At 41.7% G+C, this 27,537-nt stretch overlaps 1 protein-coding gene across 1 annotated transcript in view; it reads left to right on the top strand.

Moving 5' to 3' along the window:
* The first annotated feature begins 402 nt into the window (after nt 1–402).
* kdrl (kinase insert domain receptor like) overlaps nt 403–27,537 on the top strand; it is a 42,997-nt gene continuing 15,862 nt past the window's right edge. The window contains exons 1-21 of the mRNA XM_035650041.2: nt 403–1,031; nt 7,152–7,242; nt 8,215–8,432; nt 10,026–10,150; nt 11,641–11,800; nt 11,916–12,052; nt 12,142–12,313; nt 12,520–12,646; nt 13,502–13,671; nt 14,880–15,036; nt 16,947–17,061; nt 18,931–19,039; nt 20,190–20,474; nt 20,695–20,841; nt 21,739–21,867; nt 22,883–22,989; nt 23,420–23,549; nt 24,372–24,476; nt 26,278–26,391; nt 26,531–26,619; nt 26,762–26,915. Coding sequence (XP_035505934.2) covers nt 968–1,031; nt 7,152–7,242; nt 8,215–8,432; nt 10,026–10,150; nt 11,641–11,800; nt 11,916–12,052; nt 12,142–12,313; nt 12,520–12,646; nt 13,502–13,671; nt 14,880–15,036; nt 16,947–17,061; nt 18,931–19,039; nt 20,190–20,474; nt 20,695–20,841; nt 21,739–21,867; nt 22,883–22,989; nt 23,420–23,549; nt 24,372–24,476; nt 26,278–26,391; nt 26,531–26,619; nt 26,762–26,915 — 2,905 coding nt within the window. The 5' untranslated portion in view covers nt 403–967. The remainder of the gene's footprint in view (nt 1,032–7,151; nt 7,243–8,214; nt 8,433–10,025; nt 10,151–11,640; nt 11,801–11,915; nt 12,053–12,141; nt 12,314–12,519; nt 12,647–13,501; nt 13,672–14,879; nt 15,037–16,946; nt 17,062–18,930; nt 19,040–20,189; nt 20,475–20,694; nt 20,842–21,738; nt 21,868–22,882; nt 22,990–23,419; nt 23,550–24,371; nt 24,477–26,277; nt 26,392–26,530; nt 26,620–26,761; nt 26,916–27,537) is intronic.

Genomic DNA, 27,537 nt, shown 5'->3' with positions numbered 1-27,537 from the left:
ACAATGTGTATCACATTAAAACAATGCAGTGAGCAAATCTGCTATTTGAATTTAAAAAAACAAAAAAAACACAATGCTGTGATAAACCTTTTCAGATTAATTACCCACTGTAGGAGTCATTTTTATCACATATTTTTTTCATATTTAATGGTGTGAAGCCTAACTGTAACATCCTCGTGTGGAGGTGACACCAAGTCTGCTATTTGAATTAAAGATTTTAACCACAAAAAACACCATTACGTGATAAACCTTTTCAGATGAATTACCCACTAAACGAGTCATTTTTATTACATATGTTCTCATATTTAATGGCGTGTAGCCTATACCTGTCACACCCCTCATGTGGAGGTGACACCAAGTCTGCTGCAGAATCACTGTTTCTCGTCCAGTGATCTCCCCCTCGCCTGAAGAGAAGGACTTTGTCCACCCCAAAAAGTGACGTTGCATCCTTCCTCCGAGGCTCCATAAAACGCGCCCGCATGGCGCAGTGGACTGTAACGTGCTGCACAGCGGCGAGAGGGAGGGAGACTGTCCGAGGCGCGCGCGTATAAAGGCAGCAACTCGCCGATTCTTGTGCCACTCACCCAACTCTTTGTCTCCCGCCATCCCACACATTTCATTCATCGAAACCGGGACCGTCTTAATTCGAGAGCACCTGTCCGGAGGAGCACCCTCGGCGCTACAGCCGGCTCCTCGCTGCGGCTCCGGGAGTTGGCACAGCCCGGCTGCGCAGGAGAGCTCCCCCCGCGAACCGCGTCATGGGACACAGGAGGAGCACCGGCGCTCTCTGCATGTACACCTGAGGTGGACTGTGGGGATTTACAACCGCGCAGTTTTCGGAAGAAAAAAAGGATAAGACTTCGATCTGTTGGCTTTGAGAAGAAACTTTTTTTTTGTCAGCAGTGCGCCTTCCGCCTCTTACTCTATTCTAACACAATTTGGGGATTTTTGGTGAAGCGCCGGCAGGATGGTCTCATCCGACTGCTTCAGACTGCTCGTTGTCATCTTCTGTTGTTCATCGCTCACAGATGGTAAGAAGTCACTCGTGCTTGTTGTAGAGTTTTGTGCGTGAAAGAAGAGAATTTTAACATCGCACAGTTGGACACGTTTCGCACTCAGTGGATGAATGCAAATTTTTAATATCATCAATAATAATCGGTAAATAGAGGGTTTCTTTTTAAAGTTATTAACAACAATCATTTTGTCGCATTTTCCCTTGATCCTAAATTTTGTTCAAGACATTTTATTATGTAAGGATTTTGACAGTAGAATATTCATTTGGCATGTTCAAGGAAAATTTGATGTGACAACAGTTTGGACCTGCAGTTCTCATTTCAGCCACTAGAGGTAGTCTTGACCAGTTGTAATTGTGTCATTATTAACAAGTTAATAAAATGCGTTGACTCAGACAGGTCATTTTTTTACAGATGACCACGCTTTACTTTTAAATGTCATTCTGGTTTTCATTGATTGGATTTCAATTGGGCTTATCAGATTTGTTTCCTTCGATATTCTGAAGATATTGCAAACGAGCCTTTCGCTAATACTATTATGAAACATGTTTATTCCAGCAATTGTCATCTCTGGGTTACCAGCGGTATTAAACATTTGTGCAGGAGAATGCATGTTTTTCTTCTGGCAGTACAATCAGCCCCATTGTCTCAGTGTCACTCCTTAAACACGATAGTGTTTAAAAGGTGGATGCTCCTCCACCTTGTGCCAGGTCTGCTGTGCCACTGACATACACAGTGAAGCCTTCCTCATCATCTCCAAATAAACAGCCCATCCAAACAAAGGAAATACTGTTCACATACACACACGCACACACACGCTGTCAGCCTATGAAGCTTTGTCTACGATGTTTTTGAGTAGATTTCCTTCACTGTCCACACACAAAGCGTGGGAAAGACACAAGGAGGAAGCGGACGCAAGGGCAAGAGGCAGCCTGGAATTGTTCTGGCAAGTAAAGGTCACGGAAGCGTGACACGCTACCTGAGCAAAGATTTCTTCCCCGAGCTCCTTCTGCACGTATTGAGCAATGTCAAACTCCATCCACAAGACAATGGCAGAGAGGAAAGGAGGACATTGTCTCTGCGTAGCAGCCACAGACTGGTAGAACAATTAGTGATTGATGGTCAATCAGTCTGTCTCTGTTGATGCTGAGGTGTGTAGCAGGTTTTTAGATCTGATAAACATGACGCAAAGCTGCATGTTGGGATGTGGAAATAATGAATCATGTAGCATCTTGTCAGTGTCACAATATCTAGGTTAATATCCGAATTACAGAGACATTTATAAATACTTTACTGAGATTGACCAGTTTCAAAAATTGTCCACCCTATGATAATTTGTTAATATTTTACTTGCAGCTGGTCCTTTTTCAGAAATGAACACCGATCTAGTGTGTTGCTCTGTCATACCAAATGAAATTATGCACTACAGCTCTGACTGACTGGGGTACAGGAACCTTTTGTAGCCCTCTGTGATTAGAAGATTGATTGTATTACAGGCTTATTTCCCTAGTCTGTGTCGTGGTTAATGACTAAGCTTTCCGCATATCACCAGGGATGCAATAATATTGATTCAGCGAACTGTAAATAATATTTCGGTACAAATGATTTCCTCTGTTGTACAGGTGAATGTATCGTAGAATCATGAGACAAGACTGAGGGAACAAGAGCGCAGAACCTCTGCCAAGGCTGAGCAATCCCCCACCTAAATGCTGTTTCAACCAAATCCCCACCTCACAATGGTGAAGAGTCTTTAAAAAAAAAAAAAAAATACTGGCTACAATTTTTTGGATCTGGATCCCTCTCAAAATGTAACCACCTGTTTCCATGTCCATGCAAATTCAATGCAAAACCGTCCATAACTTTTTCAGTGATCCTGCTAACCAACAAACAAACAAACCAAACCAATCACATATTTCCCTGGCGGAGGTAATGGTATCTAGGTATGGAGTCACATACAGTAGCTTCAGTCAGTGGCGTGTATTAGGGCCACTGACTGAAGCTCTGAAAATAAGAAGTGACGGGAAGTGATGATTGAAACGATTATTACGGATTTAAGTCTCCTCATGGTTTGAGTTTTTCTCTCTTGGTCTTTTACAGCATTGTTTCAATTAGCAATTTCTCTTTCTTCAATGAGGACAGTGTGTCTTTCAGAGCTGTCCTTCTCGCAGACAGAGTTTATGCGGAGTCTAATTTGTTTTGGAGTCAGACTATCTTTCCTGCTCGGATACTTGAAATGAAGTGGAAAATGGGAGTGATGAGGGGTCAGCCAAGTGCAGTGGGGACTCATTGCTCACTGGCAGTACATCTAGGTCCATGCAGGCAACACAAGAGAAACACACACACACACACACACACACACACACACACACACACACACACACACACACCTGAATTGAGAGACTTACCAGCAGAGCATAAACAAGTCTCTCTTACACAGGGATATTGAACTTTACAAATGACTTTGTGTAGCTCTTCTTATCGGATGATTGCAGCATCTGGTCCATACTTGGCATATCCACCCTGAGCTAGCAATAAATTTTCTATGAATCCTGCATGAGATTTCAATTTTAAGGAGCTTCTGTCTGCCTACCAGTCTTAATCATACACGGTGCAAGAGGAATCTTCTGGGTTTACGGTTCAGGACTTTGTCGGCTCCACTCAACTTTGTATAACCTAGAGTGGCCACCCATCATGGCCAGATGTTCCTGTATTTTGCTTTTTTAAGGAGTCTGGGGCATTTTGCCTCTAAATCTCCAAAGGCTAATATGTGACTAATAAAAAAGGCTCTCGCCCTAACTGTTGTCTTAACCTTGCAGTTGGCAAAGTGCAGGGGTGTCAGAAGGGTTCTGTTTGGCAGAATACGAAGCACAGCTCGAGCAGGGGCAGTTACTCCTTATTTTGGCAGGTGATTTGAAATCTTGTCAATAGTTTCAACGTTTTGCCCCTTGCTGCATTATGTTACTTGCCTGCTTGCTGTACATTGTTTGCCTGTTAAATTACTCCGCTAATGTTAAATTAGCGCAGTTGTTGCGGTTGCCCTGCAGAAGGACTCAACTTGGAGTCTTCATTGTTGACTTGGACTCGGACTCGAACACTGGGGACTTGAGATTTCAGACCCGAGGTTAATTGACTTGACTGCAACACTCTCAGTGTGTTTTTTTTGCTTCATTAACAATAATCATAATCATTAGACTATCTGCAGGCTCCGCAGATGGCTTGTAATGCTTTTGCACCAGGACAGGAATCTTATCTCGCCAATTGGTGACCATTCACTACTGTTTAACTCCTGTTGCCATGGTCTCAGTGCAGCGAAGATGACTCACCACCAGTGACCCTGCACTCTTTTGTCAAACAATGATTCCCTCTCCACCCTTTTTATGTATTGCATTATCACAGATGTACAAGGACTGAAGTGTCAAGGTTAAACAAGGGAATCATAATGCTGTATTGTTACATTTACCTTGAAGGCGATAAAAAGATATTTGTGTTATTTCATGACGGGACAGGAGGTACGGCGGGATGAGTTGTACTCTGCAAAAGAGAAGGGAATTGCGCACATTATGCCAAGCACTTGAAGGGCTGTGACTTGGAGTTTCCCCATTTAATTCAGTGACAGTACAGTCATTTCATACAGTTATAGTCGTTTTTATTATGCAAAAATAAACTTAAGCCACTGGTAGCAAGCTGCAACACGCTGATGAAATCTTGCCAACAGTTACACCAACTCAGAAGAAACCTCTTCCCTCAGTTTCTTTATTGCTGTTCACATCAATTAAAAAATACAGACAGAATCAGGCTATATCAAAAGCAATGATTCAAAAATTTGATTTTAAATTATCTATAGTGGGACAAGAAGCTTGGAGGCAGCAACAGAGAAAGCCCTCTCCCTTCATGGCACATGTCCAATTTATAGCAATAAGTGGTTCAGATATCACCATATCTGTGCTCTGAATGTCACCATCAAACGTCATAATACACCAAATTCAAATAACAACATTTTTCAGATCCTTGAAAAGACATTTGATGAAAGATGAGCGGCAGGTCTATAGCGCATTGCTGAAAATCTTCTTTGATTAATTGAAAAACTCCAGTTCAGTTTAGTAAATCTTGGAATCCATCAGTGTTTGAATTTTTTATTTAACTTTATTTCCTGCCTGTGAACCTACAACACCACAAATGTTTTTGAAACGATATGTCCTGTGCCACCTCCCCTCATCAGAGGCAAGTGATGACAAGGACATGCAAGTGTGATTCCTGGGCTAATCTTAGTTATCCTGGCAATGTGTCAATAATCAGTTTACTGTTGTCTCACTGGCTCCCCTCATCAGTTGACTGAGAGACTGAAGCAGAAGTCCATTGGCCTCTCTCTCTCCCTCTGTCTGTTTGTTCCATGCCTGTCCTCTTTTTAAGGGCTCTTAATGAGAACCAGCTTTAGGCCTCTTTGAACCAACACAATAAGCACAATTTCTGGCATTTTTCAGGCGATCTGCTGGAGGAATGCAGCACACAGCTGTTGCAGGGGGTTAGGGGTGTCGGGAAGCTTGCTGAGGTCAGCATCGGGCAGACACTGGGACAAGTGGAAGTTCTGAGGGTGTGGGTGTAAAGAGACAACAGGAATGTTCATTTTTCTTCTCTTTTAGTGGGCTGTTGGGGGCCCTGCTGATTTATCCATCTGTAGTGAGTTACTGAGAAGAATAGAAGAAAAATTGGCCTGTTTCAAGAGATGAGCTCCCTGTCAGTACCATTCAAGGTCAGCATGGTGTTTTTGCATGTTTCTATTGGTGTTATGTGTGCAAGCAGATACCAGCATTCGTATCGGCCGATAAGTCACAGAAACGACTAATTAAATATGCATAAATCGGTCTTGGAACATGATACATTGCACTTTTCATTTGCCATTTGTATTTGACTGGTCCCAGCGGTCAAATTCTCTCTGAGAATTATTGACCTAATTTTCAGCATTTCAGTTACATTGCCCCCCCCCCCCCCAGTTCTGAAATGTGATTCAAGAAAAACATATTTATAAAACAACAAGAGATAGTTATTAAACTGTGAATTGTGAATCAGGAGCCTCAGTTAATCTTAATTTAATGAACAGAAATGTTTTTATTATACTTTAAAGGTATTACAGCATGAAAGTGTGTGAGTCACAACCTTTCCCCTCTGCATAACCTTGGACGATAAAACAATAATATAATAAATTGTGAGGAAGTCAATAACGAGTGCCACTGCCAGCACTGGCAACGTCAGCTCATTCTTAGCACAACAGCTGTTCTGAATAATGGACAAATACATGACAATTGTGTGTGTTTGTGTGCGTGCGTGCATGTGCATGCATGGCTGTCCAGAATATGTCAGCATGTGAACCTGGCACTACACACTGTTGTGTAACTCCATTGTCTCTCTCGATCCTATGATTACAAATAAAGGTTTCCCTGAAGGCTGTCGTATTTGGAGGGTTGACTTAATAAATTTGTTTTCTAACCGCAGTGACAAGCTGTTCAGGGATGTCGGTGAAAAGAAGGAAATCCCATATGGGACGGCAACGGGGAGAATCACAGTGTTTCCTATGTTGAACGCTGTTAGATGGACCTCTTAACAGATAGAGCTGGCTGAGCCAAATAGAGGCCACCTTTGAATCTAACATCTCATCCTCCTATTTCCCCCCTGATAACTTAATAATAGCATTTAGAGGGCAAGGTCAATGGTAAATGAAAAAAAATACAAAAGGAGAGGAAGGGAGCAGCCACTAAAGGAGGTTGAGCAGTTGATTTATAGGAAACGCGTGCAATGGCAATCAACAGGGTCTGTGAGATTCTGACTGGTTTGACCTTTCTGGTAAAGTGGTACAGCTGCTCCCCACATTGCCCCATTTCTCCCTCTGTTCCTCTTTTCTTATTGCTCATCCCACGACACAATCCATTCAGCAACCTGCACCACCAGCACCGGAAACACCTCCAGTTCTCTCACAGTGGACAGTCACTTGCTTAAGTGAATCCACATTTGCAGTGCGAAAGTGATTCATGGGTTTTCCAACAATGTTTAGTGCGATAGTGATTGAGGAACGATGTTAAATACATGCTGTAAATGTGTGTGTGTGTGTGTGTGTGTGTGTGTGTTTGTGTGTCTATTCCACAGGGCATTTGGAGAGAGAGCGCTCTCTTAAGATTCTGCCCTCCGAGAATCCCCTAACTCTTCAAGTGGATGATTCATTAAACCTTGTATGCAGGTATGAAACACACAGATTTCGCCAGTGATGAATAAGGTCAAAGTCACGATTAATTTGAAAAGTCAAGTATCTTGTCATTTGCGATAATCAACTTATCACGTTTATCACTTTGGTTTTTGTTGCCCCGTCCTGGCCAGTTATCAGAGGTCAGTCGGGATGAAATTGGTCTGGTCCTGAACTGTCACAACAGCCATAAAATTTAAACCCTGCTCTCAAGACCTGTCAGAATGGCCAGGAGGGAAATAAACGGGACACGTCTGAGTCTCGGGACACTTGCAAGCTGCTAAGAAACTGGGACAACCCTTGACAGGAATCTATGGTGGTGGTCCACATTTAACAGTCTGATGCAATTTCCTTTAGGGGTGGTGGGACCCGAGTGTTTAGTTCTTTTGACTTTTGAGTCTTGCATCATTTTGTAGGACTGCAAGGAATGTTGAGGAACTCATGTCTATCTAATGTAATGATTCCCTACAAGGCCATGTGCTAAGATGCCTGGCCCATACAGGACTGTCTTGATGATTGTCATTGGACACGAGTTGTAGGTTGCTTGACCCAAAAATGTGCAGGCAAAGGCAGTGGTATGCAAAACATGTTTGACGTTCCTCTGGGATCTCTTTAATGACAGTTTTAAAAATAGATGCAGTGTGGAAAGAATGTGTTAGCGGAGCACATCATTCAAGAGAAACATGTTCCCATGTGAAAGCTCAACTTATTGGATGACTCAAGATTAACTCAAAATAAACTGAAAAGGGAACATCAAGCTAAAAAGTCCCACGGGGAGAAGCTGCGGCTGCCACCCTGAGCTGAATGTCTTGTGAGGTCATTGCCAGCTGTGACACTCAAAATAGATCCAATTTACGCATTTCTTTTTTACAGATTAACTTTAATGTAATGCTGATGTGTCAAGTTCCTGAAAATGACTGACTTTGTCTTCCAGTTCATCTAACACTGTTCCACTCTCTCTTCTGTTAGAGGTCATGGCCCGCTGCACTGGACATTTGCCGATCCCCAACGAGCCGTTTCATCGGAGGGGGTGAGCGTGACGCAGTGTGATTCTGGACATCACTCTCATTCACACTGCAGCGAACTCACAATCACACACTTGGGTGCCAGTGACACGGGGAGGTACAGCTGCAAATACTCCAAAGATGGTTCAGACCACATCACCTCAACCTATGTCTATGTCAAAGGTGAGACCCGCAAAGCGCTCCCTACACGGGAGACCAGTATAGTGACCAGCACAGCTTATGGGTCCTGGTTTTATCAAGCACAGTGAATCAGTGGGAAAGACCTTTTATATAATGAGAAAAAACAAATGTGGTTTAGAAATACAAAGAACTGCTCTATAAACTGTTTCACTGATTAGGGTTCTTCTTTTTCCAACTGAATTGTTTTTCTTTCGGTCCATTATTACTCAGTGTTTGTCATGGAAGACTCCTGATAAAAGTGTGATTTTCATCTGCTGACACCAGTGGAGGCGTCTAGTGTTGAAATGAGCTTGCAAACAGTGGTGCAATACGACAGAATAAAATGGTCCGAGCCATTTGACCTCTTTGACTGCAAAGAAAAAAGGAATCGAGAAAGCAAAAGAAAAAGGGCGTTTAGTTTAACAGAAAGAAAAATTCCTTGAATGAAGGATGCTCACCAAAAGTGCCACAGTTCTTTTTCTCGGAAAGAGGAAGTGGTGTCTTTGCTACGATGGTTTCTTCTGGAGGTGGAGGGGTGAAGCGTGATTGCACAGGAAGCCCTGGTCATTGACTGTGATTTCCTGCTCCTGCTACTGTTTCCCTTAGTCTCCCCAAAAGCGTCAGATAGCACGAGTTACACTTACCTCCGGCAAGAAAGTTACGTTTTAACCCGTTTCTTTTTGTCGCATTATGCAAAAAGAACTGACAAATTTGGAGCAGGAATTGATCACGGGCCAGGGAAGCCAACTGATAACTTTAAGTTTAACAAACTTAATTTATTTATGTGGTACCAGTAATTTTTTAAGATGGTGAGCATTTTTCTTTCTTCAGTGTAGCAATCTTAATGTAAAATTCAGGAGTATGTAGAATTGTTTGGCATCGTTGGAGGTATGCGCTGTGCTGAGTGCAAGTTGAAATGGAGATGGTGCCTTAGGCAACATATGGAGAGCAAGTCAGCCTCAGTTTGAAAAAGGATGAAACTACAAAAAATGATGTACAATGAAATGGTTGTAGACAGTGAAGACCAAGCTAATACTAGAGTCACTTTGTTCTTTCTCTTGCTTCTCTGTGAATATGGTTCCCACTTCGCCTGACTATCAGGCAGCCTGCTGTGCCGGTGTTTAGTCTAACACTCTCTTTTCAAAGCCCTTCAGCTGATTATTAGATCATTTTCCATGCTTTCTTTTCAAATAATAGTTCCTTTATCACACCACTACTGCTTGACCTCATACCAATCGCAGACTATTTATGTAGCGGTGAGGTTCCCACAACCGTTGTGTGATGGCTGGCTGCCCAGTAGGAACTCACCACTATAGCATGATTGCTCTGTCTGTGCCCTGCTGCCTTATTCAGCCACAATGAAGTGATTTATTTATATGAGCTCTGTGTTGGATGCCCTGATATTGCCCTGATTCAATTGCACTGCTGTGGTTGAGGGGTTTTTCACCCTCCTTTAGCAACAGCTGTAAAGTTACTACAAAACATGGTTATCCCAAAGGACAAAATGTTAGGGGCCACATCTGATTTGAAATGCAGTCTCTGTCTGACCTGTGTTTTAGATCTTGCAGGTCTTGATGGGCTTTTTTTGTCCCTCAGATCCCGAGCAACCTTTTGCTGATGCCCATAAGACAGCTCAGCTCCTGGGCATCTACAGGCATGAGACAAGCCTCACGGTCCCATGCCGGACGTCCTCTCCTGATGCTGTTGTAACACTTACAGGGGTAAGGCAAGGCCTCACAAAGACAAACTTTACACACCATCTGCTCATGACCTCCACTTGTAGATGAAGATGTTGCATTATACTGTATATATTAGAGTTGAGCCTAGCGTAGTATTTGATTGTTTTGTTTGTCTGTTCCAAATACTGAAAGTTTTGTTATTATTCCAATGAAATTTGATTTTGGACAGTGAAATCATGCTAAATGCTAACATACCGCACTCTGTTGGATTTATTGGAACTGCAGGAACAGTTCAAAAAATGAGATGCTAAACTTTTACTACATTATAACGGTGTATTTGGGCCATATTGAAGAAAAACAAATTCTGAGATTTCTAGGCTACTGTATTAAAAGAATATAGTTGTAATTTAATTAGAAAAAATATTATTATTAATAATTTAAGGAAAAAGAAAAAAAGGCAATTTACTCCTGCTGTGTGTTGGAATAGATACAATTTCTTCTTCACAATCTTATCAAAGTCCTTATTCTTGTGACATTCTGGTGTTGATGTGCCAAAAGGTTAAATATTTTGTTATTTGTGAAAGCTTTACTCAAGTATAACTGATTACAATTAAAATCAAAAATGATAATTGAAGATTGTTATTAATACCAAGTTATTAATAATATCCTTACTTGTCGTCTTGTGAAAAAAAGTGTTTCCACTCTGTGCTTAAGGTGTCTCGCTGGTTCTCACACCCTCTGTGTATTAAATCACCCTAGCAGATAGAAACAAATCGGGGACAGTGGCTTGTCTGAGGGAAGCTCAGGGGCGGTGAAGGGGAGTCATCCTGTCTACTTCCTGTAAGAGCAGGAAGGTGCTCCAAGAGTGTTTTTTCTCAGAATAGATTCTTAGATTAAATTTAGTCCCACTCCTCTTACAAACATCAGGAAATGCAGTTGAAAAACAGAACAGACTGTGTCAAGTCAGAGGAAACAACAGGTAACTGATGTCGGTTGAAGTGTGCTCCATCACTCTACCACTGGCATTTTTTATATTTCTGATTGTGGTCAATAAAACCAACAAAGCCATGTTGACAAAGTTGCCAAGTGTGTGTGCTTTTTGTCATATGGCTGATTGATGTGTCATAGTGCCTACTGTGGACAAACACATCTGACTCAGATGGAACAGATAGTGGTCGAGTGACCTTCCTGCCCCCCTTCCTTCCTTCCCTTCCCATTGCCTCTTCTCCCAGTCCAACTTCTGGCGCAAGAACAAACAGCAGCAGGCGCATACATCCTTTTCCGAGTCTGCAATTTTTTGTGCTCCCTTGCATACATGATTGCAGAGGTTACACTACACATAACAATGAAAACTAATGAGACCTTCACTCTCACAGATGTCTGTCCCCAGCTGAGTCCAGCAGAGCATGAGTTACATGTTAAATCAAGTCAAGTGCATCAAACTTCACTCTGTGTGGCTCAGTGATCTTTAATGTCATGAGGGTCACCAAATATCTGTGGTTACTGACAAAACCTCTCTGTGTCGATTGCAGCGCCCGGCTTTATCAGAGAAGATTGTTACGGAAATGGTTTGGGATCCAAAGGTGGGATTCAAGATTCCCTACGGCTCCTACACTATACACACTATGCTCACCTGTAAAACAGTGGTTAATGGCCGGGAGTTCAAGGCAATGTACATCCCCAAGAGACTGAGTGAGTCTGTTGTGTTTCTGTCTTCTGTCCTGCTCATTGAAAAAGTACGACAATTGCTGACAAATGTGTTTCTCTGTTTCACAGTCTTCTTTTGTCTTTTGTCTCCATTTTACAGCTCTTGTTCTTAATAATGTGAAAATCACCCCAGACCGCATCAAACTGCTGGTAGGAGAGACTCTCATCCTTAACTGTACTGGTGAGACCACCTATAATGGAGGAATCAACTTCACATTGGATTTTCCAAGGAAGAAAGTGAGTTCAGGATTTACTGTGAACACGTTATAAAAAGAACCATCACAGACTGAAGCAGTGGAGTTTATGGTACTTTGCTTTGTCTTCAGGAAAATCGGCATTATGAGCAGAAGACCAAAGACAACCCTGCTAAGGTCCTTGTGATGAGCAAGGCTTTAGTGTTGCCGAATATTACCATGGAGGATAAGGGGGTGTACCACTGCAAGGCTGAGATTGCACCCACAAAACACAAGAATGCCACAGCGAAGGTCCTCGTCTATGGTGAGCATGTTCTGGATGGATTTAAAATCAGTCTTCAAAAGTGGACGAACATGAGTTCTTAAGATTATTACATTTAAAATGCAACTAAATTATCAGACAAAAGAAATTGTCAACATATAAATTGTTGTATCACTGTGGTTATACTATAACCATCGATAACTTTACTTTAACATCCTTTATTCCAACGTCTTTATCTTTTGTTGCAGAGCATCCGTTCCTCAACATCTCCTATAAGCATGAGCGTCCCAGCACAGTGACCGTCAAAGAGGGTAGAAAGAAGCATGTGTTTGAACCGAAGGTCAACGCTCTGCCCCCACCAGACATGATAGCATGGTAGGTGACACTTTACATTCACAGTAAACATTGAATTATGGATTTAGTGTACTGTAGCAGCACAGCCACTATAAAGCATCGAAATAAATCAAAAGATAAAACTTTGTTATGTCAACTGTTTTCTTGTAGTTGGATTTTAATTTCCTACATTCAAATCCATCATTTAAAAAGTTTGCTAAAAAGGTGACTTTTTTGGCTAATTTTAGGCACACAAGAAAGACCATACGCTTTTTGATCTTCTCCCACGTAACATATTATACTAGCTGGTCACCAGCAAGCACAGTAACTCTAAAACCATTTAAATTTAAATTACAAACAGACTCTCAAAACATGTGACTGGGAGCCTAATAGTTTTCATTGCAATATAGGACAAATCAATAATTTATTTAATGTTGATAGGTGTAAACATTCTGCAGATACTATAGATTTTTATGGACTTGAGTCAGTTTATAGTGCAGAAAGATGAACTGAGAGATAGCACCAATACTCTAACTTTTAAATGCAGTATAAACTTAAGATATAGCTTCAAGTAAATCATTCCATCTCGTCTCTTACACTGTCTCTCACAGTGTTTGTGTTTGCATCTGTTGCCTTTGCATTGAGCTGCTTTTCTATGCACTGTTATTACTAAATCATAGTTGTGTTGCCTTCTTTGTCCAAAAATGTTATTATCATGCGTATCTGTGGACATCTGCGATTAGTCAACTGTGATAAATTATCTTATCCTAATTTCAGGGGGCCAGCCGTGACTCATTTACAGTCTTTTTCTGTTGATTAATGAGCTCTGTGCCTGACAAATAGAACAAACATGTTATTGTTTATGCATGGTGAACTCTCTATGCTGCCAATTTTCAGGTATAAGGATGGGGTCCCAATCAATACGAATTCCACCTGTTACAAGATGTTTGGTTTCAACCTGATTATCACTGATGTGCAGCAGAAGCATGCCGGGGTCTTCACCTTAAGCCTGGGCAACCACGTGAAGGGCCTGTATAGGAACCTGAGCTACACTCTGGTAGTTGACGGTAAGCTATCGCACCACAAACCTGATAATGACTTTGGATCCTGAGGAAATGAAGCAGTGCCTAGGCTTTGGACTTTGGCAGCACCAGCGCTGTGGGTGATTTCTGTCCAGTTCACTGGACGGCAGGTAGCAGCTCTAGTATGAGAGGAATTTGAGGGCTTGTTGATTCCAGGGCTGGATTGACGTAGCCTGGGCAGCTGTTGTTGATTATTGGGGCTCTTTTGAAGGCGCTTTTCGCTGTGTGTAAATGGCCTGGGCTGTATTCTGCACGCAGACTCCAGCCGTTCAGACCTCCCCAGTCCCCAGCATTTATTTGCATCCTCACTATGTGTATATACACTGCAGCTGATATAAGCAACATGTTCTGTGCAGTATGTATATAACAAAACAATGACTGTAAAGATGTGAAGATGACTTAAAAAAACATTTATAGGTATAGGATTTAGTATGAGAACATTGTAAATTTGGGGGGAAGAGTTATTTTCATTGCATTCTTTAAACATTATCAAACTATACCAATAGCATGCCAAAAAATGGAAAAAAGTGCCTCCTTCTGGGTTGATTTATTGGAATAAAAATAAAATAAAACACACAAGCACAAGCACAAACAAAGTGAGGAGAGATCCTGGTATCAATTAGGGAGCTATTTTAAACTTTGTTCATCAATTGTTTAGAGCTGTCACAGTCCTACATATTATGAATGTGTTCTACGTGATCACTTATTTGTGCGGATTTTTGTGGTCTATCGAGGGATGTCACTGTGTGTAGGTCGACGGTTTTTGGCTGTTCGACATGGAGACTATGGCTGTGTGATGTGGGCTACCTCCCGAGGTGGCAAGAGGGTCTTTGTCTGTTGCTGATTACAGCACACATGGTTGATTCACTGAGCTGGGCATGGGCCACGGTGAGGTCGTTCTTTGACCTACAGCCTGGGGCTAGCCAATCATCCTGTCATTCTACTCATACACAGAGTCTAAAGGACAACTGATGTCAGTGGTACCTTTTCACGGCTATCCATCATGAGTGTCGTCCCTCATTATAAAGACATTACGAGATTCCACAATGGGCTGGGTTGGGATTGCAGATGGATGTTCTAACATGCTGTCTCTCTCTCTCTCTCTCTCTCTCTCTCTCTCATCCGCTCTCTCTCCCCATTTTTCTGTGTGTCTGTGTACTTGTGTTTCTTTATATGCACTTTCTCTCTCACAGTGAAGCCAACTATTTCAGAGGCGGAGCTTCCCACTATGGACGTGCAGCCCTACATGTTTGGCAAACAGCATCAGCTAACCTGTACCGCTTTCGGGTTGCCCCTGCCAACCATCACTTGGCTCTGGCAGCCATGTCACTCAGACCCTACGCTTAAAGAGTGAGTCACCCTCTCACAATGCTCCAAGCAAGGAAATGCTTTCTCTAGATTTTCTGCATTCATGGTCTCTTCACTTCCTTCAGTCTTGATGAATCAAAAACACATCAATGGCAAAAAAACAATTTCCTGGTAGTAGGTTTTATATACAGGTCACTTTGTTTTATGTAACCTACAGTATGTTTAGTCTCTAGAAATCTTTTAAACATGTAATAGGACTACATCAGTCAGGAATACCCAACTTACTCTGATTCCAAATCGATTACATGCTACCAGCTGTGTTGAGTGTGGTGTTTCACCCAGTGTCCTGTAACACAGTGCATATTTAGTTTTAGCTGCCAGATGCCAGAGACTAAAAGATTTGATTCAGGGGACTCTTATATCCTCAAGTTTCTCTATGTCCAGAATATTTTTATGTAATATGCTTGGTCATTTAAATGTCAGGTTAAATGGAACACTTACTGTTCTAATTATGAAGTTGCGTGTTTTGAAAGTGCACAGCAAATTCCACAGCTGTATTGGAGGGAAAAAACATGAATACCACCACAGGACTGGAGTTGTATTCACAACACACAGACTTTAACAGTAGACACAGTACGAATGCACAGCAGCATCCAGAGCTACCACTCCAGCCCAGGGATCCCACTCTAATTCTAGATTTAATTTGACTGAGGCCCAGAATATGACAAATTTATCAAAGAAACGGAGCCCCTGAGAGCTGCCCCCTCGATTGTGGTCAGCGGTGCTGTGGGCTGAAGTGGAAACATGGGGGAAATATACTAAACCTCAGATTCCCTGAATTGTTACAGAGCTGTACCAGGCCAGTGCATGAATACCGGCATGGTAGTGAAGCCACAAACAAGATGAACATTCCCTGAGATCCTGGCCTGTCATTGACAGCGGGAGACCTGCAAGTTGTAAGATCAGGAAAACAATGGGCCGTTACCCTTGGGTTATCAGGCTTCAAAGCCATTAACAAAAACAACATTGTCAACTGAAAGAGACCAAATTACTGTATGCTACATTTTGCAAGGGGTTATTTTATCAAAAACAAATAATCCAAAAAACCTTTTGTACTTGGCAGATTTATGATAAGTAACAGCCTAGTGTTAGTTGGGTCAAAGCAACTCTTCCTGTCAGCCTAAAGATAATCAGGGCTGGCACGAGGAACAGTGGCTAGGCAGTGGCAGGCAGTTAATGAGACAGGGAAGCAGCTATAGCCTGGTGGGAGGCCAATTGTGCAAAATGTTTGTTTTATACAGCCCTGACCCTGCAAAGTACCTGTCACTGTAAATCCAACATGTAGCCCTTCAAGATCAGATCTTATCTAAATCTTTATCAGATTAGAGAGGGGGGGTTATAGGCAAGCGAAGCTTGCTATGTCGGATGTGGAATAAGGCTGACTGTGTAGGAAGCAGAAATATGGGGGTGTCTTTATCACCAGGTTAAGAAGTTATCAGCAGTCCCTTGTTTGATCGCCAAGGTCTTACGATCAACCTTATCTCCTCTGGCCAGAACGTCGGAGGGGTGTTCCTGTACGAGTTGACGCATAGCACAACCCTTCCTGTCGCTGTTGCTGTTTCCTCCTCTGCCTCTCCTCTCATCAGGCTGATTGTTCCCCACCATGGGTGGTGAAGGGTTTGGGGGTGGGGGTCAAATCCTTTCTCTAGGTTTTTTAACCCAGACAACCTGGTCTAGACCTGGATTACACCCAGATCAGTCTCCGTCTCTTCTGACCAGGGTGTGTCGTAGTCTTACACAAATGTTCCCAATTAAAACAACATAGAAGTTGTTGTTTTTTCCATCTGTGTCGTATTTCTTTAGTCCACTACTAATTTACAAGTGTATCTGTTATGACACATGCTGGTAGCATAACTAGATGGTCAGTTTCATTTTTTTTTCTTTTCCTGCAGTTGCATTGATTACACTGAGCCAATCCTGGTCAGCACCGATGACAGGGGAAATTACTCCCACAACTGGATTAAGAGCATAAGCACCAAGCCTGAACTGGTTAAAGGGAAGAACAAGGTAGGTGGTTTAACTTACATTGTAGTGCTTCCTCTCGCTATTTAAATGATGAATGCACTGAAAACATACTTTGCTCACAGTGAAATGTGGTTGAAAAATGGCAGTGTACAACAGCTGGGTTGATAAGATATGATAAAGAGGATGTGAAACACAGAATAGACGATAGCTATATGTCAGATTCAAGTAGAAATCTCTTATGACCAGGGCTTCGAAAGGCAGATTCAACATCTGAAATCCATAAATCCTCACAATTCTCCTCCTACTGGCAGTGATGCTGTATTTCTCTTCACTGAAGATGATTTAAGTTTTGACTTATGTAACTGTGACCAAAACCAATGAAAATGCCCTAAGCAGTCCCTTTGTTTTTCAATGTTGCACATAAAAAGACCTGATTCCTTCTTGGAATAAACAGCCAGTATGGGAAACATGGGAAAATCACTTTCATGCAAATGATGTGGCACATCTAAAAGGAGGATAATATATTGATAAACACTGTACATGTGCAACATAAATTAAAGTGGTAACATTCTAGCTATAACACCATTGTTTTTCGCTTAGAACAAAGGCTTTCCAATAAGAAACAAGATCTCGACAATAATTTCCCCCTACTGGAATGAGACACACTCTCAATTTGTGTGATCATCTTCAACCCAAACCTTTCCGATTACTGTTTTAACCTACATTTCTGATGAATAACTTTACAATTGAATGACCTCTGCTCTCTCATTATGTATAGAACGAAACTCAGAATTTGATCAGCTCTTTGCTCCCCAAATAATGGCAAAATTCCATAGGGCATCAGTTCTAATACGTCTCCCAAGTAAGTTTGAGGCAGCACTTTATTTACAAGGACCTGTGGCCAAACGCTGGTGCTTTATGAGGGTTAAGACTAAGGGTCAATGATAACAAGCAGCAGTTTAAAGGAAGAGGGATTTGTTGGAGGGGAATTCCTCTCTGTCACATCACATAAATCGTTTTGGCCTGTGAATTAGAATGTAGTCGGCACTGGGCCTCTGACTGGCTCCCCAGAAGGCCCAGTAGAGACTGGTTCAGGTCATAATCTAAGCAAAACACAGGGGGAAGACATGGGCACAAAGGTCACAGTGCGTCTGGTCAGGTCACCTCTCAGAGACTGTGCGCAACCATTTAAGTGACTGTTTATGAGCTAGGGTTACATTATGGTGAGTAATAGCTGTAACATTATACCATAAGGCCACTCCATCAGTGTTTTGACAAATGTCATAACAGCACGAATTGGACAATATGATAGAAGTTTGAAAACTATTTCTTTCACTGCTTGTTTTTGTGCTAAACATTGTTAATACACGAACGCTCTAGCTGTTTAATGGCTGTGTGTCTTAGAGTCAACACAATGGTTCCTACATACAAATCCAGGAAGTTTGGGTCAGCATACACCCAGACAACACACCCACATCATTCAAACACTTTGATGGAAAGGGATTTCAATATGAACACTAAACAGAGCCCCAGGCAGTCTGGCCCCCACCCAAGTTTCACTTATTATTTTGTCTATGTTGCACTAGCAACTGTTGACAAAATTGAGTGTGGCACTAGAAGTGCTTTCCAGGAAGTGGACATGCAGCCCCAACGCCAGATCTATAGTGCAGGTCTGAAGACGTTGTGAGTTTTAAAACTCCAGATGTACCCTTTCATTAATGTGATGCACTTGAGAGTAAAAACAGGCCAGCTCTCTTACTCGCCGTTGCTAACAGCAACTCACTCGTCTGATGGTGACTGACTACCCAAGGATAAAATACTACCGAACTGTGATATTAAGCATTTGTTTGTCTTACTATGTTTTATTTTCTTTTGAATAATCAGTAATAATTGCCTTATCGGTCCAATTAGATTGTGGGTACGCTGGTGATCGGAGAGGCTAGCGTGTCAGGAAAGTACTCCTGCGTGGCCCAGAATGAGGATGGCTTCAGCAGCTTGACGATCCCTTTTTACGTGTATGGTAAGTGGGTCACAATAACACAACAGCTAAGACATCAGCGATTCAAATCTTTGCACATGAAAGTTGATGCAGAGATGCTGAACAACTTAATTGTAATTGCAAACCACATTGTACCGTGCACTGGATTCTTTTGGATCGTCTACACAAACAGCACACACTGTAATGAATTGCAAGTGCAGGGAAGGAATGTGCAGATTGTATTGTGCAATAAAGAGACCAGAGGGGGGCATTAATTGAAACCATCTTCCACTGTAGCTGAATGGCTTCAGGGCGGAAGAGAGGCGAACATGTCCTGAGCCATATGGAGTGCTATAATGACACACGTTTAAAAACAGCTATGAATAACTGCATTCCTGCTCCAGGGTCAATTCTGATTCTCTGTGAGAGAATTTTACGTGCATCTGAGCTTTTCCAAATGTTCCCAAAATGAATATCCATTGAGACAGTTATGTAATAACAGTGGGGATGATATGTCACTGCACACAACACACAGTTCACTTTGCACTTCTCACTTTGCAACAAAGTGAATCCTATTTCCCCTAAAAGTGGAGTGAAGTGTAAAGTATTGCTTTTGGACATGGCTGAATGTAGGTGAACACGTAACAGAGGAGATGCCAAATACCAAAGATTTGTCTCCCAGAGTGTCCCAAGAGGAATCGTACTCTCTGACAGAGTTGAGGAAAATGGAGAATAATCGAACGACGCAAAAAAAGAGGACAGAAGTGTAATAACAGCTGTCTTCTCTTACTGAACACAGAATGCTTTCCAGCAATTTGAATAAACAAGAACAGTCTGGTTCCCCTTGGGCCCAGGCTCAGCTTCACTCCAATTGGATGAGTGCAGGAGCGCCATCAGCAACGCAGGCGACCTGCAACGTGCTTCCAATTAACAGTGATGAAACAGGAAATAACTGCAAATTTGACATTGCTGGCCTCGTGACGAGCAGCTTTGTGTTCTAAACTATTGTCAAAAATAGGATGTCCAGCCAGCAGGAGATGTGCTGCTCATGCATATAAAACGTATGATTCGGATTCCTGGAAATTTATATTTATTCCATATTCGTATCTGATCATTGACAACATCTGATAATTGCAAGAGTTAACACAATTTGATTCCTAATTTACTACATTCCTCTAATGTGTCCCACTAGATAACCCAGAGGAAATTACCACTGAACCTCGAAAAGCCATCGAGGGGGATGACGTAACTCTGACCTGTCGGGCGGCTCGCTACCTCTACACAGATCTGCAGTGGTTGGATTCCTCGAATAAAACGATCACCCGCAACGTGTCCAGTCTCCAACTCAGCCGCTACTCCATATCACTTTCTCTCCATCTGCACAATGTGTCCAAAAACAGCACTGCAGGGCACAAGTGCCAAGCATACATGCATCACGAGAGGGTTGAGCTAAAAAATGCTTCTCTTGTCGTGGATGGTAAGTTAGAGGAGGATATGAGAAGCTGAATTCATTTTTTACTAATTACAACGTAAATTGCGTCTATCATCAATAGGAAGCTGCTAAATCCATAAAACTGATCATTTTGTAGAAGTGTACTCATGTGATAACTGGGTATGCTACAATCACAGGAACATAGAGCATAATCTTGCAACACTAAATCTCCAATTCAAACTTTTTTTTCTTTTGTTCGGTGCAGTGAGAAAACGCCCCTGGCTGAGACAAAACCTGACTAATCAAGATGTGAACAGTAGCAGCACCCTGATGTTGGCTTGCTTCGCTCTGGGAGTTCCTCGACCCTACATCATGTGGTACAAAAATGCTGTTCCAGTGGAAGAAGGCCCAGGTAACTTCAGACTAGTATTTCATCTGCTACAATAAAAGATAGTTTTAAATGTTTTATAAGTTTGGTGACAAGTGACAAAAGTGCATAGTAGCACTGCACAAACTGAATCAAAGGCCTGAATACATTTGAATGCCAGGCAAGTGTTTCTTCAGAGAAAAACAGTTCTTCATTGAAAGCATTTATTCCCAAAGCACAAGTGAACAATATATACACCTGATAAACATATCAGCAGCATCATTAAAACCAGTTGCCCACTTTACTGTTGTAGCGGATTGATATGACTCCGAGAGCAGATGATGTCCCTTCTTAAGGCGAATTTACATTTTCAAGGCAGTAGAGCTGTTTTCAGACATGAACTCCAGAAAATGTCAGGAAAATTGGGTCCAAACTTTTTCCGGGGTTTGCCTTTCACACCCCTAACCCTAAAGCAGCAGGAGATTGTCCAAGTCAGATGCTTTTGCAACAGGAGGAACAATTCTGGAAAATGCAGAAGAGGGGTGGTGCCTGGGTAGAGGGCCCACTCGCTTGCTGTGAACCTCCCAGAGATTTTCCTGTTGTTTTCTCACATGGGCGCACTTTCCTGAAATTGTTCTTGGGGGGGCTGGCAGGAAAAGTTCTGGAAAATGTCTGGAACAACATTTGTGGACATTTGCATTCTCACATACATTATAATTTTATAATTATTATTGCTGGCTAGCAAGTTTTGCACATAGAAAAAAGAGTAGAAAAATATTTTTAAAAAGTGCAGTGTGTCACATATTCTGCATGACAAGGTCTGGTGTCTGAATAAAATAGCATTTCACCAGATATTTCACAAACAGTCAGAAATGCAGTGTGAAATGACGCACTTTCTGAAACTTGATGGTACCAGTTTGACTGAGAGTTTGTATGTTGCAGGTATAACACTGGGAGAGGACGGAGTTCTGACCATCGAAAGGGTGAAGAAGGATGATGAGGGTCTGTACGAGTGTATAGCCAGCAATGTTGAGGGTGTCGCGAAAACAAGTGCTGTTGTTACTGTGGTCGGTAAGTCACCTTCAGATATTAACTAACAAACGAAAAAGACAACCCAACCTGCTCCCTTACAACAATGATATCTCAGTTTGAAATGGTGTGTACTCATCTTCTAACCTCTATAAACAGCTCTGGTTTGACTTCCGTGTTAAAAAAAATGTTCCCTGACAGAAAATGCATGGCTGTCAGGAATGCCAAATGAATTCCTTGTTGGGTTTTACGATCAAGGCTCTGGCTGAGGGTCCTTGCCTTGAGGACATGACCTCTGTGAAGTGTTAAGAGGTCCACTAATGAGTGCAAAGAGATTGACTGCTACAATAGCCAAGGGACTGGAAACACACAGTAGAAAAACGCTGTAGAAGGCCAATCTCGTAAAGTGTGTGTGCATGCATTTCTTTTACATGTAAAGCTGCTTGTTGACATGTGAAGCTGGGGTATGACGGGCAATGTGATCTCCACGTCTAGGCATTTAAACAGATTCTTATCGAGCTGAACTTTCCTCATGATGTTTATTGATTTCCAATCCATTGTCACCACAAGCATGTTCTTGCAACAAACTGTGTGCTTGTTCAGCTTTGGCTGTTTTGTTAAGGATCGCATGAAATAAGAGCTTGAAAAACTTGGTGGAAATTCAAGGGATATGAGCTTTCAGAGTGGCGACATGGATGGTTGGAAATATCGTGTTTGGAAGAAAACTCTATAGGAAAAAAGTGCGGCATGCCTGTCCCAAACAAACCAGAGATAAACATTGAAGTGTGTTTCCACTTCCTTTTTGTAAACAAGCTCTCAGAGAAAATTCATGAAGATACAAATAAACCAAAAATGATGTGGAATAAAAGTCTTGGCATCTTCAATCAATAACCAGACTCTTGATTCTTTATGTAGTAACAGGCTGCTTCCTTTTGATCACAATACTCCACAAGCCACTGTTAATATAATATTACAATTTATGAGATCGCGAGAAAACCACAGGGATTTTTTTTTGCCAAAGGGGTCATGTAGTTGACGACAGTTCTTCTCTTTCCAGGGGACGAGGGGAAGCCAAACATCGAGGTAATAATTCTGGTGTGTACGGGAGCTGCAGCCACCTTCCTCTGGCTCATGCTTATCCTCTTCATCCGCAAGCTAAGGAAGGTAAGGCGTTACCTCAACTTTCTTTACCAGAGACCATAGGAGATAAGCTTTTGTCATGTTCTTGACGCTTCGGTGCCAGTGACTTTATGGAAGCGACTGACTCAGTGCCTCTTGCGAAATACAGTTAAATGAAAGGATAAGTTTAGCAAGTGTTTATGATTTCCACATTTCCTGACGACTGGGACGTGCTTGTATTTAGTGTATCATCTCAAAGGAGAACATGATGTGCTAGTGCCACATTAACAGTGAGGAAACATTTCTTGTGCCTTCGGTGCAGTTAAGTACATACAACAAGAATTTCTGTGGAACCAGTGTGTATAGTACATTACAAGAATTCCTCGTCTTAAAATTAAAAAAATCTGTATTATTCCATGGTAGTGATTTTTCAAAACTTCTTTATTTATTTATTTTTTTCATCTCACACCTTCAGCAACCAGCACACTACAAGATGGGTCCATCTATCATCATTGACCCTGACGAGTGTCCCCTGGAGGAGCAGAATGATCTTCTTCAGTATGACAGCAACAAATGGGAGTTTCCCCGTGACCGTCTGCGACTAGGTAAGAACTGTGCCGTCCTTCCAGTTTGTGATTTTTTTTAAAATATATATTTTACAATTTGAATGAATGGATGAAAGGACCTTTATTGTTCCTAGGGGAATTTTCTTTACACACAGAGCATAATAGAGTATCAATATCATTATAATATATTTTTAAAAAATAAATACATTTTTAAGATTTTTAATACATTTCAGGCAATACTGACTCTTCATTATGATCAGGTTGGTATGAGTTTGAAAGCTGAAATTAATGACTTGATGTACTTTTGTACTCATTATTGTGATATAAGCAATGTTCAAAAAAGAATGGTGTGATGAAATCTCACAATATCGTGCATGTGCAAAAAAAGTACACAACCCACCAGGTAATGTCTTCAGTAATTTGTTATTTGTGGTGATGAATTCTGGTTTGAGCATATTAAAATAGCATACACTGCGATAAAACATAGTAAGGTGGGATAACCCAGAGCAACGAGCAGCGCAAATACAGTAAGATGAAAAAAGTAATTATTTTTCCAAAAGGTTAAAAGTTCATCTTAAGTGGTTGATGGTAAGGAGCCACATCATGGTACATGGAATAAGTGTCACCCCTCTCTGCAGCTGGTGAGTAGGGTGATTACTTCTCAGTGATGCGCTGTCATCTAATTGTAAGTGAAACATAAATTCTCAAGAAAAACTGCCTGGTGATCAGAGTCCCAGCATGTTGTTTTAATTACAGACCCATAACCTGACAGACAAAGAATCCAGTTTGATGTTTCTACCCCAGGAACAGGAAGCGCTAATGTCCTCCTACTTATCAAACACTTTTTTATTCCTTTGCCAGGCAAAACCCTCGGCCACGGAGCTTTTGGAAAAGTGGTGGAGGCTTCTGCCTTCGGGATCGATAAGCTCTCGACCTGCAAGACAGTTGCCGTCAAAATGCTGAAAGGTAGGATGTCAGAAACATTATTTTGTTAGAAATTATCTAATAATAATAATAATATCTTCAGTATGGCCTGGTTTGCCTCACATGACAGACAGGCTGTTGTTTGGCTCTGGGCTTATTTCATGAGTACATTACAGACTCATGAGCGGCAGCTCCACATGTGCCTGCAATTAATGTTCCTTTGCCGTATTGCTTCAAAACAAAGCGTGCAAGGTTTGTTCCGTGCAAAGTGCAGTTTGAGGTTAAGAACTGTAACCCTTGTTCTTGATGAAGAGATTGAGTGTTTGCGGAGCCAGCAGCTCGGACCAGACTGTCCAAGATCTGCAGGTGAGGAAGAGTTCAAGAGTTAAGGATAGGGAAGAAAATTAGCAATAAAAAATGATGTTTATATATGCCACATTTCAGAGTCTCTGACATTTCAAAACAATTGCCTGCCTCCAATCCTAACTTTTAAGAGGAACTGTTTACAATCCTCTTTGCGTCTTTCCAAATATATGCAACGAACCATATAAGTTGGATAATTATGACAACTTACACTTAATGTCTTTTATCAAATTCCTTCACAGTATTCACTACGTATATTATTCTGGACAGACATGAATGTAAACTGCAACTTGACAGGCGGAGGCGTACAATTGGCAGGCAAATGCTTTTCCTTTTTCTTGCATTGCTAGAAGTGGCAAAACTGAATACTTCTCAGTGATTGGTGCTACATGGGGATGATGTTTCAGAAAGGATGAAATATAGGGCTGTTGGTTAGATGTATTGGTCACTGTCATACTCATTAATCATGTCTCAGCATAAATCACAGGATCTGCGAGAGTAACAGGCTCTCTGGCTGTTGTGAGTCCTAGGTCAAACTTAATGGAAAGCAGCAGGTCTCCTCAAATTGACCGTGGTTTAGCTGGAGACTCCCTGGCTGCTTTAGCCTTTCGCTCATAAATATCTGGAAACAACATAAGGCAATCTCAAAATCTTGACTTTCTTAGTTCAGGTTGAAGACATTACATTATGCTTCTCCAAAATTGGATACGTAATGTGAGCGCCTTTCGTTTTATATTATTTTACATTCATCTTTAAGGATTTCCTCCTTCAAAATCAGTTTCGTATCACTGGGTCTAAAGCAATATTATTATTCTTCCATCATATTTAATGAACTCTCAAAATTAAATTCCCCAGTAATCCAGCTACCTTGATTCTGTCTTTTTTTCCGTGCTTTCTCACTTACCTTTCAAACTGCAAAGCCAGAATATCTTTTTAAGTGTATAGGGAAAAGCAAAAAAATAACACAATCGGGATATTCACTGAATATTTTGTACATGAATGAAAATGTCCATGAGTTTTTATATGTTATCGTGATACTCTATGATACATATGAGACTCTAGTTTGTAACTTATTTTTCAGTTTTTTACTGATTTCTGCATAAATAGATTAATAAGATGAACTGTCAATTGCCAAAGTTGACGATAAACAAGGTCCGCTAATAGAAACAGAAGACGACATTTCTGGGTTTGTCTCTATTTGTCAGCCCTGTGATAGACTGGCGACCTGTTCAGAGTTTACTTCACTTATCACCCCCACGACCTTCAGAGGATAAGCAGTACAGCTGATGGATGGATTATTATTACAAAGTTTTGGTTTCCAAGTGTACATGATGGATTGTCTTAAAATAAAATACTTTTTTTTTTTTTTAAAGAAAATATAATTCATTGTGAAAATATATATCATTTTTGTCAGGATGTTTAATGGGTGGATGTAGATCCACCAACCAATTCTGAAAAAGTTGTGTTCACATTATTACAGGTGGTGCTACGTCCAATGAGCGGAAAGCTCTGATGTCAGAGTTAAAGATCCTGATCCACATTGGCCATCACCTGAACGTGGTCAACCTGCTGGGAGCCTGCACAAAGCCTGGAGGTGAGTATTGTTACAGACGGTGTTATAAAATGCAACGCTGCTGTTCTGATATTCTGGTAGAAAAAAAGTTGAAAACATGAGAAAGGGACATTAACAGGGACATTGAATTGCTGTTATGTTGCCTGTGTCATCTTAACAGGACCACTGATGATGATTGTGGAGTTTTGCAAGTACGGCAACTTGTCCAACTATTTGAGAAGCAAGAGAGACGACTTCATCGTCTACAAGGTGAGTCTCAAGCTGAGTCTCAAGCTGCATGATTTAAAACTCTTCCTCTCTTGTCCAGTAGCAACGGGCTCAGGAGTAACTGTTTTGACAACCAGCATTTTCACCTCCTTAACATTTTACATGAAATGTGTTTGCTGGTCAGAGCCAGGACGGTAAATTGGTGTCGTCCGGATCATCCTGCCAGCTGAGCGAGCTGATGAAGCGTCGCCTGGAGAGCGTGGCCAGCACCGGAAGCTCAGCCAGCTCTGGTTTCATCGAAGATAAGAGCTACTGCGAATCAGAGGAAGAGGAAGAAGGTAAAGGCCAAGCACGTCTTGCTTCCCTTCGACCCCCTCTCCCCCCCTCTGTTTGTCCCTCTTGCTGTCCCCCTCCTCTTACCTCTGCTCCACCCCTCCTGCCCAGGAATGAAAGCTCCCCTCAGATTGTTTTCTAGCCTGGGTCTGATGGGACATTTCCTCCTCCTGTTCAGCAGTACAATCACCACAGCAGGAGCCACTGTCATCCCACTGAGCCTGGGGAGGCGTCTGTTTATTTCCTGTCCTGACCTGAGCTTTGCTCTCCGCTCTCGGGCTCCAGCTCAGGAACGGCACGTCGGCCATGTTACTCCTTTTGTGTTATTTCTGGTTTGATTAGCTGTTTACTCAGGTGGGCCCATGGAAGGACACCTTGTGAGTTCCTCTCTCAGACCCCCGACCAGCACACCGGGCCCATAACCACACGTTTCACCTGACATCTGAAAAATAGGAAGAATTAAAATTAGATTTTATCCCACATCTGTAAGAAATGTTTTGAAAACAGTGTGTAGGTAGAGACATGTACGTCACAGGATGAATTGCTTAGTTGGCGTGATGTAGTCTGGGACTTGCCCAATGAGATTTCTTACTTTTTCATCTTATCTGATTTATCTGACAGATGATC

This window comes from Scophthalmus maximus, chromosome 9 (genome assembly GCF_022379125.1).
Source record: "Scophthalmus maximus strain ysfricsl-2021 chromosome 9, ASM2237912v1, whole genome shotgun sequence".
Classification (NCBI taxonomy): domain Eukaryota; kingdom Metazoa; phylum Chordata; class Actinopteri; order Pleuronectiformes; family Scophthalmidae; genus Scophthalmus; species Scophthalmus maximus.
Note: the sequence above shows the minus strand (reverse complement) of the source record. Positions and strands in the feature narration are given on the sequence as shown.